General features: G+C 38.1%; 1 protein-coding gene across 6 annotated transcripts in view; it reads left to right on the forward strand.

The window, feature by feature from the left end:
* The window catches only part of LOC125384730, a 37,604-nt gene that overhangs the window by 4,173 nt on the left and 15,394 nt on the right, over window positions 1–18,037 (forward strand). For 3 of the 6 annotated variants that reach the window (XM_048404467.1, XM_048404468.1, XM_048404466.1), the window contains 2 exons: window positions 13,718–13,977; window positions 16,181–16,484. In XM_048404467.1, the coding sequence (XP_048260424.1) occupies window positions 16,398–16,484 (87 nt within the window). In that variant the 5' untranslated portion in view covers window positions 13,718–13,977; window positions 16,181–16,397. Of the gene's footprint in view, window positions 1–13,717; window positions 13,978–16,180; window positions 16,485–16,555; window positions 17,612–18,037 lie in introns of those variants that run through there. The other 3 variants (XR_007223474.1, XR_007223473.1, XR_007223472.1) reach the window with 3 other exon arrangements.

Raw genomic sequence — 18,037 nt, forward strand, 5'->3', positions numbered from 1 at the left:
CGTAAAACCTACGCTTCCTATCAAAAAACATTTCCCCAATTTTATACCAGTTATATCATTGATCGAATCCACTTCACGTTGCTGGTGTTAGATTTGCGAAGTGCCACTTTGTGCGATATTCTGTTTCGAGAAATACCACACTGGGAGGATCCACTGAATTTCTTCTATCTTTTCACATTTTTCTTGTTTACGAATTTTATTATTTTGTTACAATTTTAACATTTTATGTGGGAAATAATTCATTTTTTCGAAGAAAAATGTAAGCCATCGTCATTTTGGTTTAACGTCGTCGTAAAACTTATAACAGGAACACGTAACACATTTTCTTTGTGTTCGACGTGTATACTCGTCGTCGTTTATTTTTATTTGCATTTTATTCACGTTGATTTCTAAAACTAAATTCCACGGTTAACTGGTTAACAGTACATCGCGCTTCGTGAATATTTCAATTCACTCTTCTATGCTAAGGAATCGTACCAGTCATCTGATGCGTCATTCGTCTATCATGTGACACGGACGAAGAAAGGAAGAATTTCTCGAGATTTTACGCAGAACGAAAATTTGTTTTTCGATATACGCTACAATTTTCAGACACTCCTGCTCGGACAGCCGAGGAGGACGGACGTGTCTAGACGGTCGTCCTCTCCAGGTATAAGTGAATAGTGAAAAAGTGCTCCAAAGTAATAGTGCTGCAAAGTGATAGTGAGGAGGAAATAAAATAACAATGCAGATACCAACTATAAACATAGCAACAAAAGGAGAAACATATTATATAAAAACCAAACAAACCAACATGGAGACAGAAGAAACAAAAGAGCATCGGGGACAGGAAGATAGCAATTCAGAACATGAAGGATACTACCAGGATGAAAGCTGGAAGCCAGTGAAGGCTAGCAAAAAACGTAAAACAACCACAGACACAAGTGCCATAGGAAACCCAGTCACAGAAAAGCAGCGATGGCTGCAAGAATTACCACTAAGTAACTCCTTCAACTCACTAACTGAAGAAATAGACTCTGACCCCGTAAGTAAAACCATTACCCAAACAAACCATATTACAAAACCACCACCAATCTTTGTCGAGGCCCAAATAATAGACCCGCTCATTGATCTACTAAATAATCTAGAAGAGAAAAACAATTACACAATAAAGCAAACAAAATTGGATCAAGTAAAAATTCAAACAAACACACCAGAATCATTTAGGAAAGTTATAAAAGCATTAAAAGAAAAAAATGCCATCTACCACACTTATCAGCTTAAAACTGAAAGGAGCTATAAAATTGTCATAAGAGGATTGCATCCTAAAACCAACGTACATAAACTAAGCGATGAGTTAGCTAAAATTGGACATCAAACTAGAACAATAAACAATATAACAAGATTCGACACTAAGCAACCACTACCACTATTCTTAATAGAACTTGAACCCAGAATCAATAACAAGGAAATATATGATATCAAACAAATACTAAACACAATAGTAACAGTCGAACCACCACGACACAAAAAAGATATACCTCAATGCATTCGGTGTCAACAATACGGACACACTAAAAACTACTGCAACAGAAGCCCAGCCTGCGTCAAGTGCGCAAAAAATCACTTAACTGCACACTGCCCATATTCAGGAAAAATAGAAAAAGTTAAATGCTTCAACTGTAACGGTAACCACCCAGCCAGCTATAAAGGCTGTGAAGTAAGAAAACAACTACAACGAAAACTGTTCCCGCCCCTACGAAGCAGGACAAGCACTAACACACAAGCCCATCATGACAGCACAAAACCTGAAACATTACCAAATACAGAGCAAGCAATAAACACCAAACCTATCAGCACCAACACCATTGGTGGTCTAAGCTATGCTCAAGTAACCAGCCAACCAACACACACACATAACCAATACCACAGCAATAGTAACAACGACACTGCAGAAATCAAAGAACTGCTCAAACAATCCATAAAGAACACCGAAATGCTAACCAGAATGATAAGCGAACAAAATGCAGTACTCAAACAGCAAACCCAACAAATCACAGTCATGCTACAACTAATTACAAACGTGCTAAGCAAAAAATAAAAACGGACACTCTAAAAATAGCAGCCTGGAACTCAAACGGCCTACAACAACGGGCCCTCGAAACTAAAACATTCATATACAATAATAATATAGACATATTACTTGTCTCAGAAACACACTTCACTACAAAAAGCTATTTGAAAATACCATACTACACCATATATGATACCAAACACCCCTCAGGAAAAGCTCACGGAGGGACAGCAGTGATAGTCAGAAACGATATCAAACATTATCTTCACAGCCAAGTTAACAAAGAATATTTACAAGCAACCACTGTTACAGTTCAAACTAGCAGCAACTACTTCCAGTTGTCGGCAGTATACGTGCCTCCGCGACACAAAATAACAACACAAATGTGGGAAGAATACTTCCAGGACCTAGGGGACAAGTACATCGCAGCGGGAGACTACAACTCAAAGCACACGCTCTGGGGATCAAGAAACATTACACCTCGAGGTAGAACACTGGAAAAATACATTAGAAATAATAACCTCAATATATTATCCACAGGAACACCGACACATTGGCCGACTGACCTGAACAAAAAACCAGATCTTCTGGACTTTGCAGTTACAAGGGGACTAAACACAAATAAACTAAAAATAACACCCAACCTCGAGCTCAGCTCCGATCATACACCCATAATAATTGAATACAGAAACAAACCAATTCACTATAGCAAACCAGAAACACTATGCAATAAAACCACCAATTGGCAAACTTTCAAAGAAATAATAGAAAGCAAAATAAACTGCAACATCCCGTTAAAAACTCCTGAACACATAGAACAGGCAGTAGCAACATTGACAGCAACTATTCAGGAAGCAGCAAGGACAACCACTACTCCCGAACCAACCAGCAGACAAACAATAACAATACCGCAAGAAATACTCGACAAAATCAAAGAAAAAAGAAAAGCAAAAGCAAAATGGCAAAAATACAGAACCCGAGAAAACAAAAAACACTTAAACAAACTTGCAAAGGAAATAAAAAACAAAATAAAGGAGCACAACGATAACGAATTCTCAAAGTTCATAGGGACACTCTCCACACACGAGAACACCAACTATTCACTATGGAAAGCCGCGAAAAAAATAAGGAAGCCAATAATACCCGTCCCGGCAATCAGAAAAGCAGATAACACATGGGCAAGAAGCAACGAAGAACAAGCTGAAGAATTCTCCAACCATCTCTACAACACATTCACACCACACATTACCAACAACAGCAACCTCAAAAGTCATACGGAGGAGGATCCACAAACCACTGCTACCGCAGCCGACAAGGAATACACCATACCTAAAACATCGGCACAAGAAATTAGAAACATAATTGATAAAACAAAAAACAACAAAGCGCCAGGAATCGACCTAATTAATGGTAAAATCTTAAAAAACCTTCCGCCAAAAGCAATAAGACTAATAACAGTAATATTCAACGCAATTCTAAGAATTCAATACTTCCCCAAACCATGGAAATTAGCACAGATCAAAATGTTACATAAACCAGGCAAAGACCCGCACCAAACTGCATCTTACAGACCAATATCACTGCTTCCAGTATTTTCCAAAATACTGGAAAAGATAATATACGACCGCATAAAACCAATAATAGAGACAAAAAAACTAATACCGGATCACCAATTTGGTTTCAGAAACAAACACTCCACGATAGAGCAAATGCACAGGCTAATAAACGAAATAATAGTAGCACTAGAAAACAAGGAATACTGCACAGCCCTCTTCATAGACATAGAAAAAGCATTCGATAAAATTAACCATGAAAGTCTACTACAAACAATTAGGAAACAATTCCCGGAGCAAATACACCACTTAATAAAATCCTACCTAAGCTGCAGAACCTTCGTAATAAAAATCAAGGACACACATTCTCAAGTTAAAGACATCAAGGCCGGGGTACCACAAGGAAGCGTCCTAGGCCCAATACTATACACATTATACACGGCGAACATACCAACAACTACCAACAGCACAGTATTGACATTCGCGGACGACACAGCTATACTAGTCAGGCATACTAACCCAGAAACGGCAGTCAAAATACTACAAGAACACATCGTAAAAATAGAAAATTGGCTACGAGAAAAACAAATAAAAGCAAACCCCAATAAATGCAACCATATTACATTCACGCTACGGAAAAAGACACCACCAAACATCCTATTGAACGGCTCGCATATAACGCAAACAAAGCATGTCAAATACCTAGGACTCCACTTAGATCAAAAACTCACCTGGAAACTACACATCAAATCAATAGTAGAAAAAATACAGAAAACAAGAAGACAAATGCATTGGCTAACAAGCCGAAAATCCAAACTAAGCACAGAAAACAAGTTAAAAATATATAAAACGATCATAAAACCAATCTGGACGTACGGAATACCACTATGGGGGACGGCAGCAATGAGCCATATAAACAAAATAGAGGTAATACAGGCTAAAATCCTCAGGACAATAGTAAACGGACCTTGGTACGTCAGAAACGAAGATATACGAAGGGACCTGGGAATGCCAACGGTCAAGGAAGAAATCAACAGATACTCCGAGAAATACAAATTAAGAATAGCAACACACATAAACCGGCTAGCTGCGGAAACATACAAAATCACAAATATGGACAGAAGACTAAAAAGGAAGCACCCAGCAGACCTTATAAAGGACACAACCTAAGAAACACGAGGATGGTACCCCGCTGGGGGTAGCCACCAACATGCTAATTTAACCGTTAAAAAATTCCACCAAATGTCCAAATTGGACAAATTGTGAATTTTAATAAATAAATAAAAAAAAAAAAAAAAAAACGCTACAATTTTGTTTTTCTCATAGAGATTATACGAGAAAGTAAAATGTACTATTGTTCGTTTTATTCCGCGCGATTCTCAACTTTTATAATCTCGCGTAACGTAACAAAGCATCGCAAAAAGAAATAAAAAGGTAGAAAAGTAAAAACTGAAAAATACGTTGCACGTAGAAATTTCTTACGATTTCTCTTCAAACTTTGAAAATTTGGATTCAAATTAACGCGATATAGTATCATTTACATGTACAGATTGATAACAAACTAACAGCAAACAAAGCAATGTTTATCGATGTTTTACGAAATTTATTTATTACACGACTTATATTTGTGTGACTTTTTCTTCGTAATTTCGTAATTGATTGTTATTCTGGGTGTTTAAATATTTTTCATTCTGTCCACAGTTTCCACTCGGTCGTATCTTCCTTTCGTTAACAAACTTTCTCGAGTTTGAGGAAAATATGAGAGAACCATTACTTGATATGCAAGTTTCTTTCTTCGAACGTTAAAAGTTCGAAATTTTCTTAAAGCATCAGGAGTATTTTCATTTGTCGAAACGAGGACGAAATTGGGGTATAAAACTTGGCGAGCGCTGCAGCATCGAGAATTAATGATATTGTGTTTCAACTTAATTTATCGCCATGAAAATGCTGGTCTGCACTTAGTCGACCACGAACTTCTACTATTTCGGACTTTTTCCTCCTAATACTTTATATTGGGTTGGCAACTAAGTGGTTGCGGATTTTATCATTAGGTGGTACTGACAAAATCCGCAATCACTTAGTTGCCAACCCAATATTATCGTTCTATCTGAAACTTCTATTATTTAAAGCATCGTATTAAACCTTGTGTCCGAGTACAATGTTTCCAGTAATATTATACAGGTTGGTTGGTAACTGGTGGTACAAACAGAAAGGGGGTGATTCTACGCGAAAAAAGAAGTCGAAAATATAGAGTAAAAATTTTTCGTTTGAGGCTTCGTTTTCGAGAAAATCGACTTTGAATTTTCGCTCGGTACGCGTGCATTTTATCACGTCTCGTTATAACAGACCTCACTGTAGATCGTTGTCTCGATGGATATTATCGCAGTTTAAGTTTGTTTTTGTCGTAACGGAAAATTAGGAATACATAATGAAATAACATGAAGTAATCATAAAGTTTATTATTACAAAAATTGCTGAAAGTGTTGCCCATTCTGTCGAACACATACTTCTGCTCTTCTAATTAAATTTCTATGAACACTTTCTAACGCATTCGTTTGTTTTAAAGTATGAAAGGCTACAATAACCTTTTCTTTCAATTGCTCGAAAATAAAACCTCGAACGAAAAATTTTTATTCTATATTTTCGACTTCTTTTTTCGCGTAGAATCACCCCCTTCCCGCTTGTACCACCAGTTACCAACCACCCTGTATATTGGGTTGTCCGGAAAGTGTCTTTCTTTCAAAGAGACGTCTTTTTCAACGACGCATCTTTATACAAACATAAAACCTAATCTGTCGAACATTGTGATCTTTAGTTTGATAAAACAAAACGGATCATAGGTAATTCGATAAAATAACATAAAACGGAAAATATGCATCCATTATTTCCTTATAGAACGAAAGAAACTTTTCGGACGACCTAATAGTTTCGTATTGCCATAAACGGAGAAAATTCGAACTTTCTAAGTAACGTAAACTAAAACTCGAAATTCGTTAAAGTAAAATTGAGGAAAAATCAAATATTGTGCATAGTAACTTTCTAAATTTTTATGTACAATGTTCGTCGTAATAATATCAACGATACAATATAATCAGAAGAGTACGCGTGCGATAAATTCGATCGTGCGTTTAAAAAGAAATAAATGAAAATTTCAATAAGAACGTAGTTGGCAATTTAATAGAATTTCAATAGAATTTCAATAATGGACAAGAATTTCGTTATTTGTCCGGTAACGTCGTTGTGTCCATTTTCGTAAAGCCAGATTACGATTGCACGTTTTTCTCGATTCGAAGCTTCGTCGAGTTTAATCCGGCGACCGGTTTAGGCTACAGTATGTTTCAAATTTCCAGCCCTTTGTATGCAGAAAAATCATTCGGCCCGATGAACCGCGTGAAATGTAGAAGTTCACTGATTCAGCGAACGAAAATAAATCGCATGTAATATTAAATCGATATCGTCGACCTGAGGGCGAACTTTCTCTTTGGAATCTCGTATCTTGGACACGTCGAATCAAACTTTCGAAATTCGATATTTCCACCGATTCAATGCTACTCGTATGACTTTGATATTTGTCGATACACCCTGGTACACGTGTAACGACATTTGCGACTTCGACGCATGGAAAATCCGTCTCGTAAAATGTGCGCTAGCCTGTGCTGAACTGGTGAATGATTGCCACGTTAGAACGAAGTAGCTTCAATAAATAATTGATATGCAGCGACATAAAGAAAGTAGTGGCAAAGTAAAAATTTTAATGTAAATCTTTCGATGGATTCAAAGGCGTAATAAAAAAAGGTAATAAAAAGATTTCGAAGCAGAACTAGATTATTTGAAATTCTCTGACGAAAATGCTACGATAGAAGGTCCTTTAGTGCGGAAATTACGTTACAGAATTTTTTCGAATGGAAAGAACACAATGTAGTTATTGATTTTGAAGAACGTTCCATAAAATATTGAGTTACTTAAGCTGCTTATATTTTGATTTTTGTAAATAAGCAAACGCGTATTGTTTATCATTTTATTGTTAACTTATTTATTCCATCTTTTCTATTATTCGTTATTTAATATTAAAAATTACACTTATTTTCTTAAAGTTGATTCATATAATCATCATGCTTTCCTTTATGAATTAATTGAATGTTAACGCGTCGCGTAATTTATAAGTATTAAGAAAAATCGTTTATTCGAGTACATTATTCATCTGGTGTAATGTCACTCAATTAAGAAGCACGAAAGAATATATTCTTGTTCGATTTATCGCGAAAAATAAAATCTTGCACGTGTGTACAAGCTGTTGGTTTCATCCAAAAACTACGACGCATGAGATAGAGAAACAGATATATATGCAAATGCACGTAATATATAAGAGAAAAACGTATGTACGAGTCCATAAATCGAAGTACGAACTGAAAAGGGAAATTTAAATTTTATCGAAAATTCTACTTCTAATCGACGTCTGCGTAAGATACGAGGACTAGCTGTTGGCGAGATACGGAAGCAATTTGTAGGTTCGAAGGGGAATATCGAGAAACTGGTGGAATACGCGAAGCTGTCGCCAAATTTTAACGTCTAATAACTTCCAATGGCTGTCTGATATCCGCACGGTAACACTTCCAACGAAATAACGAGAGCGGACTCCTGCTCGGACAGCCGAGGAGGACGGACGTGTCTAGACGGTCGTCCTCTCCAGGTATAAGTGAATAGTGAAAAAGTGCTCCAAAGTAATAGTGCTGCAAAGTGATAGTGAGGAGGAAATAAAATAACAATGCAGATACCAACTATAAACATAGCAACAAAAGGAGAAACATATTATATAAAAACCAAACAAACCAACATGGAGACAGAAGAAACAAAAGAGCATCGGGGACAGGAAGATAGCAATTCAGAACATGAAAGATACTACCAGGATGAAAGCTGGAAGCCAGTGAAGGCTAGCAAAAAACGTAAAACAACCACAGACACAAGTGCCATAGGAAACCCAGTCACAGAAAAGCAGCGATGGCTGCAAGAATTACCACTAAGTAACTCCTTCAACTCACTAACTGAAGAAATAGACTCTGACCCCGTAAGTAAAACCATTACCCAAACAAACCATATTACAAAACCACCACCAATCTTTGTCGAGGCCCAAATAATAGACCCGCTCATTGATCTACTAAATAATCTAGAAGAGAAAAACTATTACACAATAAAGCAAACAAAATTGGATCAAGTAAAAATTCAAACAAACACACCAGAATCATTTAGGAAAGTTATAAAAGCATTAAAAGAAAAAAATGCCATCTACCACACTTATCAGCTTAAAACTGAAAGGAGCTATAAAATTGTCATAAGAGGATTGCATCCTAAAACCAACGTACATAAACTAAGCGATGAGTTAGCTAAAATTGGACATCAAACTAGAACAATAAACAATATAACAAGATTCGACACTAAGCAACCCCTACCACTATTCTTAATAGAACTTGAACCCAGAATCAATAACAAGGAAATATATGATATCAAACAAATACTAAACACAATAGTAACAGTCGAACCACCACGACACAAAAAAGATATACCTCAATGCATGCGGTGTCAACAATACGGACACACTAAAAACTACTGCAACAGAAGCCCAGCCTGCGTCAAGTGCGCAAAAAATCACTTAACTGCACACTGCCCATATTCAGGAAAAATAGAAAAAGTTAAATGCTTCAACTGTAACGGTAACCACCCAGCCAGCTATAAAGGCTGTGAAGTAAGAAAACAACTACAACGAAAACTGTTCCCGCCCCTACGAAGCAGGACAAGCACTAACACACAAGCCCATCATGACAGCACAAAACCTGAAACATTACCAAATACAGAGCAAGCAATAAACACCAAACCTATCAGCACCAACACCATTGGTGGTCTAAGCTATGCTCAAGTAACCAGCCAACCAACACACACACATAACCAATACCACAGCAATAGTAACAACGACACTGCAGAAATCAAAGAACTGCTCAAACAATCCATAAAGAACACCGAAATGCTAACCAGAATGATAAGCGAACAAAATGCAGTACTCAAACAGCAAACTCAACAAATCACAGTCATGCTACAACTAATTACAAACGTGCTAAGCAAAAAATAAAAACGGACACTCTAAAAATAGCAGCCTGGAACTCAAACGGCCTACAACAACGGGCCCTCGAAACTAAAACATTCATATACAATAATAATATAGACATATTACTTGTCTCAGAAACACACTTCACTACAAAAAGCTATTTGAAAATACCATACTACACCATATATGATACCAAACACCCCTCAGGAAAAGCTCACGGAGGGACAGCAGTGATAGTCAGAAACGATATCAAACATTATCTTCACAGCCAAGTTAACAAAGAATATTTACAAGCAACCACTGTTACAGTTCAAACTAGCAGCAACCACTTCCAGTTGTCAGCAGTATACGTGCCTCCGCGACACAAAATAACAACACAAATGTGGGAAGAATACTTCCAGGACCTAGGGGACAAGTACATCGCAGCAGGAGACTACAACTCAAAGCACACGCTCTGGGGATCAAGAAACATTACACCTCGAGGTAGAACACTGGAAAAATACATTAGAAATAATAACCTCAATATATTATCCACAGGAACACCGACACATTGGCCGACTGACCTGAACAAAAAACCAGATCTTCTGGACTTTGCAGTTACAAGGGGACTAAACACAAATAAACTAAAAATAACATCCAACCTCGAGCTCAGCTCCGATCATACACCCATAATAATTGAATACAGAAACAAACCAATTCACTATAGCAAACCAGAAACACTATGCAATAAAACCACCAATTGGCAAACTTTCAAAGAAATAATAGAAAGCAAAATAAACTGCAACATCCCGTTAAAAACTCCTGAACACATAGAACAGGCAGTAGCAACATTGACAGCAACTATTCAGGAAGCAGCAAGGACAACCACTACTCCCGAACCAACCAGCAGACAAACAATAACAATACCGCAAGAAATACTTGACAAAATCAAAGAAAAAAGAAAAGCAAAAGCAAAATGGCAAAAATACAGAACCCGAGAAAACAAAAAACACTTAAACAAACTTGCAAAGGAAATAAAAAACAAAATAAAGGAGCACAACGATAACGAATTCTCAAAGTTCATAGGGACACTCTCCACACACGAGAACACCAACTATTCACTATGGAAAGCCACGAAAAAAATAAGGAAGCCAATAATACCCGTCCCGGCAATCAGAAAAGCAGATAACACATGGGCAAGAAGCAACGAAGAACAAGCTGAAGAATTCTCCAACCATCTCTACAACACATTCACACCACACATTACCAACAACAGCAACCTCAAAAGTCATACGGAGGAGGATCCACAAACCACTGCTACCGCAGCCGACAAGGAATACACCATACCTAAAACATCGGCACAAGAAATTAGAAACATAATTGATAAAACAAAAAACAACAAAGCGCCAGGAATCGACCTAATTAATGGTAAAATCTTAAAAAACCTTCCGCCAAAAGCAATAAGACTAATAACAGTAATATTCAACGCAATTCTAAGAATTCAATACTTCCCCAAACCATGGAAATTAGCACAGATCAAAATGTTACATAAACCAGGCAAAGACCCGCACCAAACTGCATCTTACAGACCAATATCACTGCTTCCAGTATTTTCCAAAATACTGGAAAAGATAATATACGACCGCATAAAACCAATAATAGAGACAAAAAAACTAATACCGGATCACCAATTTGGTTTCAGAAACAAACACTCCACGATAGAGCAAATGCACAGGCTTATAAACGAAATAATAGTAGTACTAGAAAACAAGGAATACTGCACAGCCCTCTTCATAGACATAGAAAAAGCATTCGATAAAATTAACCATGAAAGTCTACTACAAACAATTAGGAAACAACTCCCGGAGCAAATACACCACTTAATAAAATCCTACCTAAGCTGCAGAACCTTCGTAATAAAAATCAAGGACACACATTCTCAAGTTAAAGACATCAAGGCCGGGGTACCACAAGGAAGCGTCCTAGGCCCAATACTATACACATTATACACGGCGAACATACCAACAACTACCAACAGCACAGTATTGACATTCGCGGACGACACAGCTATACTAGTCAGGCATACTAACCCAGAAACGGCAGTCAAAATACTACAAGAACACATCGTAAAAATAGAAAATTGGGTACAAGAAAAACAAATAAAAGCAAACCCCAATAAATGCAACCATATTACATTCACGCTACGGAAAAAGGCACCACCAAACATCCTATTGAACGGCACGCATATAACGCAAACAAAGCATGTCAAATACCTAGGACTCCACTTAGATCAAAAACTCACCTGGAAACTACACATCAAATCAATAGTAGAAAAAATACAGAAAACAAGAAGACAAATGCATTGGCTAACAAGCCGAAAATCCAAACTAAGCACAGAAAACAAGTTAAAAATATATAAAACGATCATAAAACCAATCTGGACGTACGGAATACCACTATGGGGGACGGCAGCAATGAGCCATATAAACAAAATAGAGGTAATACAGGCTAAAATCCGCAGGACAATAGTAAACGGACCTTGGTACGTCAGAAACGAAGATATACGAAGGGACCTGGGAATGCCAACGGTCAAGGAAGAAATCAACAGATACTCCGAGAAATACAAATTAAGAGTAGCAACACACATAAACCGGCTAGCTGCGGAAACATACAAAATCACAAATATGGACAGAAGACTAAAAAGGAAGCACCCAGCAGACCTTATAAAGGACATAACCTAAGAAACACGAGGATGGTACCCCGCTGGGGATAGCCACCAACATGCTAATTTAACCGTTAAAAAATTCCACCAAATGTCCAAATTGGACAAATTGTGAATTTTAATAAATAAATTAAAAAAAAATAACGAGAGCGATTCGCAAAAGAAAATATCGACTCGCAACATTCGCTCTGGGCACGTGCTGCGTGAGCGCGTCTGCGTAATCCGTTTTTAACGGGCGAAAAAGTCAGTGTTATTGCTAAAGCGAACGTACTAGGAAAAAAGTAGCGAAGCGTAGAACTTTAAAAATAAAACAACATTTTTCCACGTTATATTCCTTCTGATATTTACGAAGCCTTCGTGTGCCAAAAGAATCTGACATTCTAATGTGACAATAAACAGGAAATCTTTTAAGCAAAAAGAAAAGAAAAATACATATATCTCGAGTTCTCATTGGGATTAGGGGCGTGTAACGAATCTTCATTTGGATTAACCATTGTTGTTATACGATATGGATGATATTTACTGGTACCGATATGATTACAGTACCGATATGGTACAGAGTTTGACAAGTAACCGTGGCAATTAGATACTCGAGATGCCAATGACAATGATCTTAGGTTCAATAACGAATCCACGGTCAAAGGGATAACAAATACGTCTTCTTCCAAAGTCTAAGTCGTACTGAGCTTACTTGTCCACAATTCAAGTGTAACTTGTCTACTTACTTGTCTACAGTATAAGTAGAACTCCCTCAGTCCAAATGGAACTGCACTTATATACTCGTCTCTGTACCCCTCGGGTCAACTATATTTTTAAGGAGATCTATACAATTACTCCATAGCTTTGTTAGGTAAAAACGTCCATGCCATGACCGTGGCTATGTTTAGCGACCAGTTGTGTCACTTCGAGCCCAAGCCTACTGTCATAAATCTCGGGTAAACATAGTCGGATTAAATCATAAACAACTACTTCTGAGTTTTATTATTTAATTGCAGCTATAATAAAAAGTCTAGACTAAAGTATTGGGGGTCTTCCCAAAAATTCCAAAAGAAAGGCCCCGATGTCCTTTTATCTCCAACATGTATATAGGAGAAATAAAATAGTATAGTAATTTTTTAATTGCACACTAAATTAGTATTAAATTCCATACGATATTTTCAAAGATCTTGTATCTTTGAATCTATCAGATTTGTTTTTAGATACAAAAGAAAATTAATAAAAATGTGACTTATTTTTATTCATTCTTTTGTACTGTTCGATCGTTCTCCACTATGATACGGTTTCAACGAAGAAACGTTTTATTTATGTTCAAGTGAGAGTTTTCTAAATCAAGATGAGAAGACAATGGTACAGCCCGAATGTGAATGTGGCAAACTATGGCGAGCCTCAAATCGTCATAGAGGAAAGCACATCGGGCGAAGAGGAAGAGGAAGGGCGAAGGAACGAGTCGCCTCCGCGTTGCATGGATCCCGATTCGACACCCTTAAATCCTCGTCTATTGTCTCCCTGGCGAGAGGTCAGGAAACGCTCTCTACCGACTCCGCAATGTACTTCCGGGATAACCGCATCACAGGTACTGTCTGATGGTCATATCTAGAAGAACATACTTGCTTACGGGCCACATCCCCTTTCTTGATAATGTATTTTTAGTGTATCCTGTTAGCTTAACAAAACATAACGTTGTCCAACGTTATTATATTATTGCATAATATATTTAAAGAAAAAGATTGATCGTACCTTCTGATCTGAAAAAATAGCTCTCTTTATACATTATACATTATATATGTGTATGGGAATTGACTAGTGTCTATATAGTTTCACACTGACAAAATAGTTTCGAGTTACTTGAATATAGTTGCTTGATTCAAGCAACTGTATGCGTTAACAAAATAGTTCCAACTTACTTGAAAATAGTTGCTTGATTCAAGCAACTGTACGCGTTAACAAAATAGCTTCAAGTTATTTGAAAATACTTGTTTCACTCAACTGCACACATTAATAAAATAGTTTCAAGTTACTTGAAAATAGTTGCTTGATTGAGGTAACTTGACCAATCTGAATCATCATAAAAACTTGGAAGGATATTTCAGGCAAAATTACAGGTTCACATTGGCAAAATGATTTTAACTTACTTGAAAATAGTTGCTTGATTCAAGCAACTGTACACGTTAACAAAATAGTTTCAAGTAACTTGAAATTAGTTGCTTGATTCAGGTAACTTGATCAGTCTGAATCATCATAAAAACTTGGAAGGATATTTCAAGTAAAATTACAGATTCACATTGTTAAAATAATAGGTTCACATTGACAAAATGGTTTCGAATTGCTTGAATTCAAATCGTTTGACGAAGCAACATGACTAATCTGAATAGTTTAATTGTCATCTTTATTCAAGACTCACATAGTCAATCGAGCCATTCGGAAATCACATTGACCAACTCCAAAATTGAAAAGTAGAGAAAAGTAATTACAAGTATCGCAAGTGGTGAGACAATATGCGATAAAAGTGAAAAGATGAGCGTGGCGTTAAGCTCTAAGGAACTGGAGGTTTTGTGAGAATCAATCGTGTACTTGGACGATGAAATTGCGAAATTATGAGATTGTCCAAAGATGAAGTTGGTCAATTTGACTTTCGCCAGGCTCGATTGTCACTACGACAGTTCTCGCGTAGCGAAACTATCTTGATGTTTGTGTGGACAGGTGAGACGAATGAGCGATCGTGGCGGAGAAGGATCAGGACTGTTACGCTGCGCAACACATCTGCAGTCCATCCCGCGCGGCGTGACAGCCAACGGTCTACGTGCCGTCCTTCGAACCTTCCATAGGCCTAAGGACCCACCATAAAGTGAAATCCTAACTGCATTGTTCGCACACATGGTTTGAGTCAATCTGACTGCCAGAAAAGACTTTCTAATTCCAGAAGTGTTTTCAGCTGGTTCTTTAGAAGGGTCCTTGGGTTTATTACGTGCTCTTAAGAATTGCGGAGAAAGCAGGTAGTGGCCTAACGAAAAAGGCGGAGATCTCCCTAACGGAAAATCCGAGTCTCCCCATAAACAATGTCGCCTAGGACCCAAGTTAGTAGGAGGCTTTTTCCTCCTATCTTCCTTCCCAACATTGGTCATAACCAATCAGCATCGCGGATCATTGCCCTCACTTTCCTAACTGAAAATGTAAGCAACGAATCCGCGTTCTTCGGTCAAAGGGCACACCCATACCGAGCTTTCCTCCGCATTCACATTAGAATAAAACTTTAGAGTTTGATCGTCTCTCACGGTGCCTAGAGTTCCTGCATTTCCTACAACTCTCACCGTTCCTACCTCTCTAAGAGTTTGATCGTCTCTCACGGTGTCTAGAGTTCCCATAATCCCTATAACTCTTACCGTTCCTATATCTTTCAGAGTTCCTTCATCATTTCCAAGGTGCCTACACGGCCTAGAGTCTCCTAAGGCTCTCACATTATCCAGAACTCCGACAGTTCCTATAATTCTCAAGGGCCTAAAGCGCCTATAGCTCTCCTTCTCTCATCCAAGACTAACCCTTCTCTCGTTATCTGTATCTTAATCAACGGCGTTACTACTTTGTGTGATTGTATAAAGTGTTGGAAATATACATTATTATAACTCAGTGACTACCAGTGTTATACCGCATCAACCACCCCGATTATCCTAACCGAAATACGGGGATCGAACTATTCGTGGTGTCGATTATTCTAATCGTAACGGGAATTTACGACTCCCGTTGACGCATATTCTAACGACCGCGTTTTCCCGCGATAGCTCGAAAATACAAGGACCATCGCCGAGGGAAGCTACTTTCCTGTCCACCCTCTCTCAAACATCGGCTCCTCAGCTAGGTGGCCGAAGACATTCGGTCGTTACGATTGAAAGAGTGTCACCGACTTTGTTTGGCCGTAATCGTCGCGAATCAATCGCCCGTTTTCCTTTTGGAGTCGTGACCAGAATATTGCCGAGTCGTCGAGACCCAGAGTCTAGAATGTCCGCACCACCGAGCGGTAGAGGAAGTACGCACAATCTTCAGTTGGACATTATGGACGACATCGCAGACCTAAAAGCGAGGAAGGTAAGGATCTTTCGTTTATTTTAGCCGCTCTATCTCCGCTAGTTTGCAGACTAAAAAAAACCGAGTTTAAGGTTGACGAACTTCTATACGATCGTGCGAAGTTAAGATTTGAAAGAACCACATATTCGTTGCTCTCCAGGTATACAATTTTCATCGTATTATTTATTATTTTATTCTTTGTAACTTATAATTATTTACACATCATATCGTTCTTTATAACAATGTACGCATACGTGGATTCATCAATTACTTTTTTTTTCTTCTTTTTTAGATGGAGTTAGAACAATTATTAAATAGGCGAAAATTAACAGTTAAAATTACGGACGAATCGAGTCGCTATGGTTTTCATTCCTTGTTCGTCAGGAGCCTCGCTAAGGAAGCACGTCTTCGTCGGTGAAGCTTATAGCATGGTCGCGAAGAAGCTTATTTTTCAATTGGAATCATAAATTATTAAGCAATAACATAGAAATTTGCTTCATCCCGCGCTCAATCGCCAGGGACGTGTCGTAAACTCGGTATCTCCGCAGGGTAATTTGGAATTATATTACAGCGGTACAAGTTGCCGAACTTCCTCACCCGCAGAGATATCGTGATCTTCTCGGAAAACTAACATCTCGTGTTAGTTCAAGTAGCGACCCATCTTTGCCAGTAGAAGGCGCGCCAAGAGCACGTGAAAGGCTGGTCATGACACTCGCGGCATTCACACCTCGAACACAGAAAAAGATACTTGTTAACGTTCAAGCGGTTCAGATATTGATCAACTTTCGCGCGACACAAACGTTGTTCAAACTTGGAACGCTACAGGCATTTTTCAACTCTGTTACGAGCAAACTTATACATATTCATTGAAGACATACGAAAGAATACGCGCTGTATTCGTTATCATGCGTTTTTTTTATTAGAGTTCAGACTTTTATGGATCGTCATTATTGGAACAGCAAGCGTTCAGTTCTGTTCTTCCCTACGTGCTCATAATCTTGGCTGATAACCGCCATTCGCTATATACATCGTTGGTATCGACGTCAAAGGATTAATACAGACAAATACGTCCGTACAATCCGATTTGATTGATTTTAGATTTTGCATCAAACAGATCTCTATATAAACAGATAATTTCTGATTCTAAACATTTGTATTGCTTCTTCTTCCGCTTTGAAATCCTCTACAAACGCCTTTTATAGTTGTTACGCCGCGCAACACATCTGCATTCCATCCCGCGCGGCGTGACAGCCAACGGTCTACGTGCCGTCCTTCGAACCCTCCACAGGCCTAAGGACCCACCATAAAGTCGAAATTCTAACTGCATTGTTCGCACACATGTTTTACGTCAATCTGTTTGCCAGAAAGGACTTTCTAATTCCAGAAGTGTTTTCAGCTGGTTTTTTAGAAGGGTCCTTGGGTTTATTATGTGCTCTTAAGAATTACGAAGAAAGCGGAGATATACCTAACGAAGAATCTGAGTTTCCCTGTAAACAATGTCGCCTAGGACCCAAGTTGGTAGGAGGTTTCTTCCTCCTCTCTTCCTTCCTAACATTGGTCCCAACCAATCGACA

The sequence above is a fragment of the Bombus terrestris genome, chromosome 3 (genome assembly GCF_910591885.1).
Source record: "Bombus terrestris chromosome 3, iyBomTerr1.2, whole genome shotgun sequence".
Classification (NCBI taxonomy): Eukaryota; Metazoa; Arthropoda; class Insecta; order Hymenoptera; family Apidae; genus Bombus; species Bombus terrestris.